The sequence below is a fragment of the Sebastes fasciatus genome, chromosome 7, assembly GCF_043250625.1.
Source record: "Sebastes fasciatus isolate fSebFas1 chromosome 7, fSebFas1.pri, whole genome shotgun sequence".
Classification (NCBI taxonomy): Eukaryota; Metazoa; Chordata; class Actinopteri; order Perciformes; family Sebastidae; genus Sebastes; species Sebastes fasciatus.
Window position 1 is genome coordinate 24,671,998 of NC_133801.1, and position 14,406 is coordinate 24,686,403.

The window sequence follows — 14,406 nt, forward strand, 5'->3', positions numbered from 1 at the left end:
GGCCTCCAAAGATTTACATATTTGAACTGTTTACAGGTGTTCACTATAACGCCAAAAAACACTAATGTGTGGCAAACTGTCAAGGTCTTCCTAATTCTTAAGGATCAATATCATTAACTAATTTCAATTTTGTAGTATATTGCCCCTTTGCCTCTGTTAGCTTCTCTTTATATGGGTATTTGTCTTTCGCACACACTTTATACATTTCTGACGGTGACAGATAATGATAGTCTACCGTAGAATGCTCCACGATTCCCATTCCCTATTGGTCATTTTTTAATGGGTCTCAGAAATTTGTCTATTCTAGATACTACATTTTAATCTTGTCGATTAAGGGTTACTGATCGGTTAACAAGGGTCGGCTATTGGTAAGAAAAGTTTGTACAATGAGCGATGGGGTCCTACATGAACATACAACTTTCTGCAAAAGTTTAAAGCCGATTAAGAAAATAGGTTTTGAGGCCAGGCCTTCGAGATACATCAGGTACGGTTCGCAACTGAGCCTGAAGTATACATTTAAAACCATTTACAACCAAGATCAAGACCAATTAAAACAACTTACATGCCACATCTGCACATTCCAGTTAGGAAAACAATACAGTACATCACTGCCTTTTTTAACCACAATCCTCATGACATAAAAAATCAACTCTGAAAAATAACGTTTATAACAACTTTTTCTTGTAGCGATTGATGAGGTCACATCCATCTAATACCTCTTTCCTTCCTCCCTAAGGCTTCCCTCCATCGTCTGTCACCGTGCTCCCTCAAGTCATTTCACAACGTCTCTCCTCTCTCTTCACTTTCTCAAGCTTTTTGACTCCTTTCCTCTCTTCTTATGCTCCTTGTCATAATTTCTCTGGGCTGCTGTCTATCATTACATCCCTCACTTAATTTTTGGGAACGCCCACTCATTAGGATTTTTTTTTCCTCAATGCTTGATGAATTTAGTGGGGCGCCAGTGATTGAGTTGTCCTTCACTTATCCCCTAACAAAAAAGGACTTTGTCATATTAGCTGCTGTTCTCTCTCTTCCCTTCCTATAATAGGAACTTCTGTTACATTAATCCTCAATAATCGCTTTGTGTGAGTTATATTGTCTTTTCCACTACTCCATTATGTTTACTTGGGCACTTTCATTTGGGTATATAACATATATGAAGACATCATTAGAAAACTATGAACAAAGTTGGGCAACATATGAAAAAATATGATAATTTAACAAAACGTATGTCTGTGTTTTCATAAAAGAAAAGTAGCGGTTTCATGTTGGATTAGGAAACACGTCTGCCTTTTTCTAGCCATACATTGGGCTGGGTTCACAACGCTAAACTCTGTTTCATAAGATAGTGTGAAACACTAAATTTTCAATGTTCCTATAGAAGCAGAACTTCAAATTATACGTTTTTTTTGCTGTTGTTGTTGTTGTCATTCTTTCCAATTTGCGGATCGTGCAACCCCAATTTGTGTCCTTCAACTGCCAGAGAAATGTCAGTGGAATTACTGTGAAAGGACATTTTAAAAGCATATGTAATATTCTTCCAGTATATTCTTTCCAGGCTGTGCATAATATTACACGGCTCTCTGTGAGTGCCAATTACATGGACATGTGCCTGGGACTGTGCCATCCGAAATGAGAGCGATTATGGCCGGCCTGACTGGCTGTGCTGGAGACAGAACAGAGGGGAAACGAGAGACTGTGACCTTCAGGACTAAGCATTGCTTATCTCCTCTACACACTGCTGAGAAAGGGGAAATTCTGTTTAAATCATTACTTCATAAATTAGAAGCATCCAGTCTAAAATAGAAACCAGTGGTCTCTTCACCGGTGGAATGAACGACTACTGCCTTCACCCGAGGGTTCTCTTTACTATCTTCACATTTCATTTGGAAGTCAAAGGCCGGGCATTAAGAATAAACACTCGCAACCTCCATCTGGCTCGCCCAGTACAGCCAAAGTGACCTTTTATTATTCTTACTGTATCTCTAGAGGGAATCAATTGTACTTCCATGACAGCTCAGGCAATTTCTAAGGTGCTATCTGCCAAGATATCACATTACACCGTGTCAGCACCTATCGGGATTTCCAGTCTGCCTGGGCATGATGTCCCCGTAGAAGAGATGAGATTAGCAAAGACAGAACCAGCAGGTACCTTGGTGGTCCTCCAGGTCCTTCTTTATCTGTGAGGTGCAAGGGGACGTAGGTGTGGCTGATTCACTTTACACTCTCCCGTACTACTATCTACAACTACAAATCAAATTCACCTGAGATGGCCTCAGTGTCACGCCATCACCAGGAGGTGACCGGTACCTGCAATGACAATGCTACTTGAGGAAATTGCAATGACAATCCTGAGTTTGCCCTCTCATTTCTCTTTTCTTGCTCTCAACTCTGATGTGTGTATCATTTCTAAAAGAAAAACACTGACAAGGAGTAGACTTAGTATGTAAGACGGATAAACAGTTTGCTGCTGGGTTTGCCCTATAAGAAAATCTATAAACCAATAAGCTTGCTTTGTACACAAATATAGCAGAAAATATAGCCGCAAGTGGGGATGGACCTTTGACACTTTCCGACACCTGTATTAAAGATAACTAACAGGTTTTATGACGATCAGACAGATGCTCATTCATTTACGACCAAATCTGTTGCGCCCCCTAATGGTCGATTTGAGTGAAACTTTCAGGTTCACCTTACTTTACCACTATACTGTCACCTTCGCTCTATATACTGTACTCACTATTTTACTAACTGTTTTCACCTGTGTGTGTGTGTGTGTGTGTGTGTGTGTGTGCGTGTGTGTGTGTGTGCGTGTATGTGTGTATATATATATACATATACACACTTCTCTACACATAATACATTCCTGCACACCTCTGTATATATACATATGCATATACATACTACATTTACGTTTACATTCAGCTTATCCATTTGTAATACTGCCTTTCACAAATTTATTTATATTACTTATTTTATATTTATGACTTGCACTATTTTATGTCTTTGATTCTCATGTAATGCTTGTGTGATTTTCCTTTTTTTTTTTTTTATATTTACATTTTTAATGAGCATCGTTGAAGGGTACCTGAGACCCAATATTTTCATTGCCATCGACTGCTTGCTGTAGTTGTTGTGCATATGACCAATAAAAAACTAATTGAACTTGAGGTTATATTCCAGGTACTTATATGGACATATCCTGCAAGTTTTGTGATGATTGACCCAATGGTTGTGGAGTTTGTTCTATTGATGTGCTGAGCAACGCCCTTTTAAAGTTCACTGGTCAATATCTTCAAAACACAATGAGATATCAGCAAGCTTTTGATAAGCTTAGACCAATAAAGATCCAAAGAAATATATATAGAGCTAAGGTTTAGGAGGAAATGTCAAAAATGTGTTTTTCAAAACATTCCAAATGGCAGAAAATCTAGTCAGGCAGATTTTTTTTTTGCAGAGTGAACAGAGATGTCTTGCAAATTTTGAGTATATCAGACTTAGGGGCATAGGGGTTATGACTTTTCAAAGTTCAACGGTTTGACTTTTAATTACAGTGCCTCCCCCCCCCCCCCCACCATTGGGCTGATTTGGGGTCATATTTGTTGAGCAGCATTGGCACACAACTTCCAATCATTAGTGAAAATATACAGACAAAATGCTCCTCTCCAAGTACACATTTGGCAAGAGGTACCGGGCAGGAAGTTTAACCTTTCTCCTCTTTTATTTAGTCCTCAGGCATGTCTCCACGTCCTTCTCTCCATCTGGGCAGATGGTAGGACACCACACGGTGGAACGGAGAAAGCTGACAGGTTTCTACAGGGTTTGCAGGCGGTCGCTGATGAGGAGATATTGTCGGCATTCAACATAAGCTTCGGGTGGGCAGTAAGGGTGTGCCTGGCAGGAGAGCTAATTAGACAGCACATGGCTCTATGGGCGAGCTGGGAGCTCATATATGAATACCTCATATATGGGGATCTCGTATAGCCGAGTCGGCACAGACACACAGCCATGGTGCACATATGCACAACAACACACTCACATTCACTCCCTCACTTTCACCCAGATCTGTTGCTGCAGCTCAGCTGCGCTGTGGGCGCCGTGAGGACTGTGACGATGTGAGGGCAAGAAGGCGTTGGAGGCTCCTACCAGGCTCCTTCCTAATGGTGGAGTTGACATTTACCCCGGGAGGCTGTGGGCTGTGGCTGCTGCTGCTGCTGCTGCTCCCACAGATATGATTCAACCCGCCGTGCGGAATATAGAGGAATCTATTCTGATGGATGAGGACGGCTACGGTGAAGGACCCGGAGATGTCTGGGGGCTGTGTGCTGCATACTGTACCTTAATTTACCAACACACTGCATCTGACATGACTGTTACTTGAGCTATCTAGGGCCTACGTTGACAGATACCTAGGATAGTACATGATGGAGAGAGACAGAAAACAGGCACAGTATGTCAGTGGGATCACTAAGTGAGCGTCTCCCATCACATGTTTTGTTGAATCATACGTACAAGCTCACAACTCCTCCAGAAGAAGAACTGCCTCCACACCAGCTCTCCGTATTGATCGGACCTGACTGAATCTCGCTCTTGTTCTCGCAGTCTTGTTACTGTTGGTCACACATTTTTTAGACATTTGTCTTTACATTTTTCTGCTATTTCAGAGTTCCATAGAGTGTTATAAACACCTGCATCACAAACAAGTCTGTCAGTCCTGATAACCTGGACAAACTTTGATATAGCTTGTTAAAAAACACTCTAGTCATATATAATGTTTACTATGTTCACTTAAGCACTGAAAAGAAGCTATAGCTGAGTGTCATGAGAATGGCATTGGTTAAAGGGACTGTAAGTTTTTACACATATTAACGTTTTTAAATTGTTCTTTATTGCCAATGTGTGAACAGGTTGTAACCTAAATAAAAAAAAATTAGACCTTCTGTGACTTTATGGGTTTACTCTCCGCCTGTAGACTGCTTTTAATGTGAAGAATGCGGGACCAAGAGCTTTTGCTTTCTACTCGCAAGGCCGGGGCGGCCAACTAGTCTCTTGTGTGTGTCGCCTCACTGTTTTGTCCGATGCTCGCTTGTGTCTACGTAGTGTGAGGGCAAGCGTGAACAACAGGACGCTGACTGTCATTAACTTAACGGCCACAGGAGTCACTGTTAACAAGCAATTTATGATTCCTATATAGAGCCCCTTTAATTTGGTCATAAACTTCAGTATTGGAAGCTGGCGTGTGAAGATTTTAATGGATGGCTGTGATTTGTTTAAGTCCCACACGAAAAACATTGTTCACAGGCTAAAAAAGCATGTACACATTGGGGTGTTTTTTTTCTTCTTTTGAGCCAAAGAAAGTTTATTTTTGCCAAATGTAACCATTATATGATTACGGTGATTTGTTGTGACTCCATCAGCTCAGTGTCTTTGGACGTTAAACACTATTTACGACGGTGCTTTGAGATTGTTAAAAATTGCAAATCCCTTACTCATCACTGTTTACTCTATACCGGGGCTGGTTGGCCATCTCTGACAACGCGTAGACTTTACTATCTTTATTCATAAGGCCATTTTTGGGAAAGCTTCCTTCCTTACTCTTGTTTCTATGTTAATCAGAAATATGGGCCTCATTATACTGTAGTCTGAAGACCTGGTCTATTTTTTGCTGACTGTTATTCTGCTGTAAAATTTAAAACTAAGGGAATTGGTAACTGGTGAGTGGGTTCAGGGCAACTGCCAGATCTAGGGAAAATAAATATTCTGGTGACTGTCGAGGCTTTCCAGTAACACATTACTCATACATTTTAATTGACTTGTCTCTTCTTCTCTCTGTTCTGCTATCTTCTTCTCTTTTTTTCTGTCTAACTACTTTTTAATGCAACTTTATGTTCACTGTATTGTAGCTCTGACTTGCATGTATCTGTTGACAAAACAGATTCTGAATACAAAAGTTAGATACATACAGATATCATGACAGTTACACCTACAGTACTTCACAAAGAATCACCCAATCATTTTTTACCTCAACTTGAACAATACAGGGGTTGAGCCTTGAAATTTTAAATAACCCACCAAGTGGTTCTCAGTTACAATGGGAAAGACCATAGACTGTATACAAGAAGTGGACAAAGTCACCGTGACGTCACTCATTGGTTTCTGGACTGCCGTTTTGAAGCCTTGAGTTTGGCATTTTGGCCGTCGCCATCTTGGTTTTTTGCAACCAGAAGTGACACGAGAGGATGGAGCAAAGTACAACTGAATGCTGATGATTTTTAGGAGGCCAAAATTTTAAATTTTTTTCCTTTCATGAACAGAAAACAGTGTGAAATGGTTAAAGTTGTAAGACAAAAACACAAACAACACCCAAACTGGACAACGCCATGGTAGCGATCTGTCAATCACAAGATAGCCACGCCCTAAAGATATCCCGCTTTAAACTGAACATCATGCTGTATTGACGAAGACTTGTAGGACAGAGTGCTATCTTCTTTGAACCCAAATATAGGACGTTTTTTTCATCTGCCAATTAAAGATGTTGGTGTAATTTGTTGTTTAAAGCTCGTCTGTGCCTTTTAAACTGCAGTGAAGGATTGTTTCATAATAAAATGCCAATTCAATTTACTTTATTACACTCAGTATCAATACGGCTTTATAGGAAGCCCTGTGTACATATATTAGAAACAGACAATAAAACAATAGCACTATTAAAACGAGTATATTGTGTCTTATGATCTAGGATAAATAGACTGGGACTCCTTTTCAGTCAGAGAAAGGAATGTTTCATTGGTTTTTGCTTCAATAGCAGGAGCCCTTTCGCCTTGTGTGCTGAGCAAATTTGCCGTTTAACCACCAAACATCGGGGAGCAAGACCTCAGAATAGGTTACAAGGCAACATCTCCATGTAGAGTCCCAGGGTTTTTGTGCCAGGAGAACAGAGAGGGAACATTAAATGCTAGTGCTGTCCTCAGGATGGGGACGCGGTAACATCCCCACGCCCCCTGCGTTCTGCTACTCTCTTTATATCCCCCCACTTTCCAAAAAGCAGCAGCAGTAAATACTGAAGTAACTTCATAAAAGATACTTTCAAAGCTAGGACGAGGCAGCTGGCATACCATCAAAGGCAATAAAACATATGGTACAGTGACAGCACATGCATCATCGCCCCGCCTGCACAAGTTACCAATTCTGAAAGCTTTTTCTTTTGTTTACTTGTGAAAGCAGAGTTCATATGTCTTTGAATTACTGACAATGTCAATGCGGAGAGAGTGAAGAATGAAATGGAACTGAGAGAATCAGATTAAGGAGGGTGGCAGTGTAATAAATGGAATGCTGCTTTACATATTGTGACATGGTTATTTAGATGGCGGGCATCAGAGGAATTAAGTGTACAGACCAATCTACTTTAAGGTATCAAGTGGGCTCCCATCTCAAGGTGCTCAGGTTTCTGTAGTCTGCACAGAATCAATGGAAAACTAATATAAAATATGGATTATTATGTATGAAAACATTCTCACATTAGTAATGAAATGTTAAAATCCAGGAATGTTATGGAGTTCTATTGATTTGCCAACTATAAAAGATATCTAACTAAATATAATCTAATTAAATAAAACAGCCTTGGACTGAGCCCTAGCTTTAGGAAGTACATCATCTTAACCCACATTTTAGCATCTCTACAGATACATATATGTTTTAAAGTTATGTATGTTTTAATGTATATTTTAATGATCACTTTCAAGGCCAAGGGTGTAGGGTTGGATAGTAGGTTCTTCAGGAATTTTCAAAAAAATCAAACTACTATACTCAACATCAACAATGAACCTTTAAACTCATAAATAATGTGTTTCCCTGGGTACAATGGATCCACAAATCACTCGCTACTTCTGGCGAAGCTGTGAGTGCATGGTAATACTGAAGACGAAGAGCGTCCCTCATCTGGATTTTGGCGGCTGGGCGAGGACACTGTTCAATTTAATAATTGAAACACACTGAAATAAATAATAAGTGTTACGGTTGTTTTTGCGACAGCGGCGCCACCAATAATAACACTGAACACAAAAAGTTGAAAAGTAATCCATTGCTCATTTAATTTGTCTTATTTTGTTATTGACGTATTCTTATTATTATTACTATTCGTATCCTATTTTGGGGTTTAATTCTTTTTTAAAGTTTTAAGTCAGAAATGTGTTGATTCTACTCTAAGGTCATTTTGGAGGCTATAGTGCGTGGGGCTGTTTTATTGGAAATGTGAGTGCTAGACCCCTTCTTTTTCCCTGGTTGTAACGGCGGAAGACAGATGCCAAGACAAAAAAAGATGATTAGTAGATGGACAGACAAACAGAGCAAGAGAAAAGTAGTGCCTATCACTTTAAGCATGGTACACTGTAAAAGTGTGCATATGTAAAGGGTGTATGTTTTGCCCTAAGTGCATTAACTGCAGCATGGCAATAATTCAGAGCAGCTTGTCCTCATTAAGACTTAACAGTCCCTCCCACTGAAGCGCCTTACTCTGAGGGGAGCTTAGTCCTTTCATCCCCATTTTGATATGGACCTCAGCCCTGACTCCAGAGTACGAGGGACTGTGGCAGTGATGGTGATAGCAGAGCCGCCCAACTCCTGGACCTCTGGTAAACCCTCAACATAAGCTCTGTTGCGCCAACATCCAAAGGTTACGGTCACTCACTCTCTCCAAACACCACTGTCCAATCCTATGCTAGATCCACATCAATGGAACAGTTGGCTTGGTTGTTGCCACAATAAAGTGTTATGAAATGGTAGTCGCTGCAAAGTCTAATTTAAATATTTCACATTCTCTATCTTGTGATCATTGTTTTATGTGATACTTGAGTTGGGAGTTATTTCATTTTTCCTTTTTGTTTGGTAGATAGAGCTGTTGACAGGCTTCTTTCTCAGCAGAACATCTTGGTTTATTCCCCAACAAGCAGTTTCATCAGGGGGGCAGATTAAACAACCACAAACATACAGCGTTCACCTGCAGGTTAAACCTTTGAAGGGATCAGCCAAATTCTGAGCTCCTGTGTTGAGATCGTTATCAGGACATTTCTGCCTTCTAGAGCACTATCTATCCGGTTACAGTATGAAGTGAAAATAGACTTGAACCAAGACCGTAAGTTCCTTTAGTTCCCCCTTACAAATGTTACAATTCCATCCCCACATCAGGATCAAAGATCATACGGCGAGGACTGGAGCCACCGGATGGTGTTGACCTTAAATTCATCCGATAAGCCCTTTGGACGTGACGTGGCTGTCAACTTAAACTGCCATTCTTGTGGCCATCACATCAGCAACGTATGTCTCAGAAGATTCTCAGTCAGGCAGGTTCACAATATCAAATTTCAAAGACAACTGGTCATCTTGGGTGCCATTACATGCAGGCTTTTGGGCTACACCATACACTGCAGCTTCCCATCCTATGGGTGTAGACCAGTAGGCAACCTCCGGGTCTGTAAAGTGAAGCCAATGCAGAAGTGCCTTAAACTTGCATTCTCTCTAACAGCCAGCAGGGGGCGACTCCTCTGGTTGCAAAAAGAAGTCTGATTGTATAGAAGTCTATCAGAAAATGAGCCTACTTCTCACTTGATTTATTACCTCAGTAAACATTGTAAACATGAGTTTATGGTCTCAATCGCTAGTTTCAAGTCTTCTTCAATACAGCATGATGTTCATTTAGTAAATTGTGGTCCTGTTTAGAGTCAAATAGACCATAAAGCTGCGTATGCTTTAGGAGATGGCTACCTTGTGATTGACAGGTCGCAACCACGACATTCACATTGTCCAGTCTGGGTGTTGTCTGTGTTTTGGTCTTCGAACTTTAACCCTTTCACAGTGTGTTTTCAGATCATGAAAGTTAATTGTAACATTTTGGTCGCCTAAAAATGTCGTTGCTAATGTATGATCCTAGATGAAATTTACCAACATGTAAATGGTAAATGGACTGCATTTACATAGCGCTTTTATAGTCTTCCAAACAATCAAAGTGCTTTACGATACATGCCAACAATTACCCCATTCGCACACATTCATACACTGATGGCAGAGGCTGCCATACGATGTGCCACCCGTCATCGGGATCTAAACTAATGCTCATTCACTCACACACTGATGGTACAGCCAGCGGGATTCACTATCTTGCCCAAAGGACACTTCGACATGTGGACTCGAGGAGTAAGGGGTTGAACCGCCAATCTTGCGATTAGTGGACGACCCACTCTACCACTTGAGCCACAGCTGCCCAACATGTTTATCCATCATTGAATTTGTCAAGATCTTTGTTATTTCATAGGGAGACAATAATACTCAAACTCAGCTGATGTCATTCATATTATATACTCAACATGTCAAGTCTGTGCACAAGATGGGAAGTCATTTTGTACTTCACAGAGGCTCTGATGTTCATCCAGGATTCAAAGAACCCATCTGTTAAATCTGGAAAGACTAAAATTGCAAAGAGAATTCTTACATGGTAAGACAGCGCAGACAGATGCAACATAGCTTAAGGGAAACTATATAGCAGGAGCTAATGAAGGGAAACCGTGAGAAACATCTTCTCTGCCGCAGTCTGGGGGAGAAATGGTGTGGACGCTGAAGAGAGGGTGGAAAATACAGAGGGATGAGCGATAGAGGACTTGGTATGAAGACAGTGAGAAAAGCAATTAGTGTCCGCTAATTGCTCTCATTAGAAGAGATGGGGGCCGATTTCGCAGACGCCGTGATGGACAGTGGCGATTCAAACATATAAATGTGGAGTGCGATTTCAAAGCCGTGCAGCAAACGGTGGTATAGCTCTCAAGACTGATAGCAGCAGGACTGATAAGACCAGACACTATCATCAAGATTTCACTCTATCATCTTTCTTGCGATAAAAAAAAGTAGAATTGACTGTAAAGATAAAACGATAGAGGTCTAATGCAGCTGGAGAAATGACGAACAAAATGATGGAGTATGGAGGAGATAGATAAAAGAGTTGAGGCAAGGGAGAAAGACAGAACACTTTCCCAACACTTCTGTGAGCGAGAAGTTGTATCATTTATATAATAGGCAAATGTTTTATGTTAAATGCAGTACCTGTGAGGGTATCTGGACACTATTTGTCATTGTTTTGCATTGTTAATTGATTTCTGATAATAAATATATACATACATTTGCATAAAGCAAGCATATTTGCCCATTCCCATGTTGATACGAGTATTAAACACTTGGCAAATCTCCCTTTAAGGAACATTTTGAACAGGTAAAAAAATAATTAATCACAATGGACTATCATGTGATTAATCGCAATTAAATATTTGCATCTATTGCAGCTCTAGTAAATAAATGTGTCATGGCACAGTAATATAAAACATGAAGAACACAATAATACAGTCAAACTGATGCGAGCCAGGTTTCCTGTGTGAAATCAAATATCCGCCCAGCCTGAAAAGTTTATGGCAGCTCCCGCCACTCTATTCTTCATCTTGTCCACCTCTTAATCCAGTTAGTATCGACTAAACACCTAAGAAAAGAATCCACTCTGGGTGTTTAATGAATAGCGGCCGATTTCTCTGAGAAAACACTTAGCGGACAGAGCTCCTGAGAAACAGGAGGCCAACTGAAGGTGCAATGAGACCACGGAGACACATCCCGGGGAGAAAAATGGAAAAAGAGACGATTTTTCTTGTGCTTCATTGCGGCCCACACATAAAAGTTTTTTTTTTCAGAATGTGCGTTTCTATTAACTAAGCAGAAATGTTATTTATCACAGTGTAGGCCAAACCACAGCGTAGTATAAAAGAGCACTTTAATGCTGAAGCACTTCTCACTGCAGGACTTTGTGGTGTCTGTGTGATAGAGTGCCAGTGTGCAATAGGGCATATGCAAACTGAAACAAGATGTAATTAACAAGAATAATATCTCTTCCCTCCTCCGACCGTGAGCAAGGGAAGCTGTGATATCTGCTCTGTCCTAAAACAGTGTAATTTTGTCTCATTTTCTGCTGAATCCCTGATTGAGTCGAAAGGCGGGGAATTACGATAAAGCTCTTTCTCTCCTAATGAGCACCCGGCAGTTAAAGTTGGTACTCTGGCTGGCTCGACTTTTACACCTTTTTCCTTTGCTCATAGACACTCAAATGACTTGAGCGATCAAAAATAACCACCTTACCTCTCAATGATGTCAGCGATGACACAGGCAAACATCTGCAGGCCCTCTGGAAGCTGCAGAGCCACTGGAGAGAGAGAGCGGAAAACAGAAAAGTTACTTGCGTTAGAGTGACGGCAACATGTTATTTAATAAATCCTGGACAGCGTGGTTATACATAGCCTCTGCAACTGGTTCAGAGTGCTCCGCTGACAGCAAATAGTGACATTTCAGGGTAATTTCCCCTCTGCCACGGTAGTACTGTTGGTTTATTTTAGCAAGCGTCGTGCTGTTGGAAATATAGTCCAAACCAATCACCACAGCTCTATCTCAACAGCTCATGGCTTGTACGGAGCCATTAAACTCTCTCTTTTCCCTGTCTGTCTCTAAGCCTGCCACTGGCGCTGTGAGTCACACTTTCACTCTCTTTTGCTACTGAAACACACAAAAACACACCACCCCACCCTCCTTTCCAAGCTTCACACAACTTTATGTCTCAAAGCTAGAATTCAATATGGGAAACTGACGGGACAGCTATAAAATTGAAATCAAGCAACCAATTAACAACCATTGGTCCTGCTGGTGGTGTTGCATGCTGACAACAGGAGACCTACTATGATGTGCGACACCAACTGAGATGAACCAATGGAAAAAAAAAAAAACTCGTTCAGGGCAGGATTTACTAAGTGCCTCGTTTCAGACTCACTCCGCATCGAGAGACGGGCATGTTTTTTTTATCAAACAGGCAGAAGGGCCTGGAAGCACCTCGACTGCACTCTGCCTGCAATCAGTGAAGTGTGGCCCTTTTCCTTTATGCATATATATCTTAAGAAAAATCACGCAAATGACGACTGGAGATGTCGTGTGAGATTGCTGAGTTTGCCGGTAATGTAAATACAGGGATCAGTATTGCATGAAAGATTCTCTACTAAGCAGATGCTGGTATATTAAAGGAGGGTTTGTGTTTCCTATGGAACTCATAATTAAAGCAGCAGTGGGTGGAATTGGAGCAAATATGATTAAACAAAAACGTATTTTTATGAAACGGTCACTATATCCTGACAGTAATGGATGAGACAGGTAATCTAAAAGAAATCATGTGGTGCCTCTGTGTCCTCCGGTGCTCCTAATGGCATCTGCAAGATTTCACAGACCGGAAGAAAACAACTAATCAGAGCCGAGCTGGAGCCTTGCCACAACATTTGAGGAGAGAAATAGGCATTACAGTAACAGAATATTGATTCATTTGATCAGCGCTGCCTGGTGTGACCGTTTGATCGGAGTTGAATGAAAAGCAATGAGGGGTCTTCTTCACAGCAGTACTGATAGATCTCTGTGTAAAAGGGACTATGAGAAAGAGAGAGAGAGAGAGCGGAATATTTTGCACATGCTGCCTGCCAAAAAGACACCGTTGTCGATTTGAATACTTAATACAATGTTGTAATTAAATAGATAAATAATGCTACACGTTAAATAGAAGTCTTCATATAGCCCTCGTGATCGTCATCGGCCAATACTGCTTCCAGCAATCGGTGATCGACCCAAAAATCTTGATCGGAGCATCCTTACTGTTAATAATAAAGTAAAGTATGAGATCAACACAAATACGAGTGCTGGGGATTTGAAATGAATAAGCTCAAATAAAAAAGTATGAGTTTTTGAAAACAAGATGATGTAATTAAGCCTCTGAGAAAGAAAAGGAATTTAATCAACAGAATATCTGACCATTTTAAAACACCAAAGAGGTAACAGAGAGCGTTGTTATTAAGATTGAACCTTAAGATAATCCGCTAGTGTAAATCAACGCTCCCTTTGGAATCCTTCTTTAAACTCATTTTAATGTAAGGGCTTTTCTTAAATTTTATTTTATTGTTTCATTTTTGTTTATTATCGTTTTATTGCTCTGAATCTATGGTTACATAATTCTCTTAGTATCTGCTGGACCAGATGTTTTTCTTTTTACATCATTTAATCTGTTATTTTTGTTTCCTTACAGGATTGTTTAACATGACTTCAACTGCTTTGGTTATACATTTCTATAAATAAAGATAACTGTATGAGTTTTACATGGCCAAATATTTTTTTTAAAAGACTTCGACACCAATCAAAATGTTTCAGCGTCCTCATTTCAGACAAACTCAACTGCACCTTTTAAGCTTTCCTTTAAGGATAATATCATCATTTTTTTCTTGGAATTCAAAGTAGATGAAAATATGAATGTCTTTTGGGAATTTCTTATGAGATGTGCCTTGTGATTTTTTTACATTAAAG

At 40.4% G+C, this 14,406-nt stretch overlaps 1 protein-coding gene across 1 annotated transcript in view; it reads right to left on the reverse strand.

The window, feature by feature from the left end:
- Window positions 1-14,406, reverse strand: part of dph1 (diphthamide biosynthesis 1) — a 74,998-nt gene that overhangs the window by 46,481 nt on the left and 14,111 nt on the right. Inside the window, exon 3 of the mRNA XM_074642402.1 lies at window positions 12,160-12,223. Coding sequence (XP_074498503.1) covers window positions 12,160-12,223 — 64 coding nt within the window. The remainder of the gene's footprint in view (window positions 1-12,159; window positions 12,224-14,406) is intronic.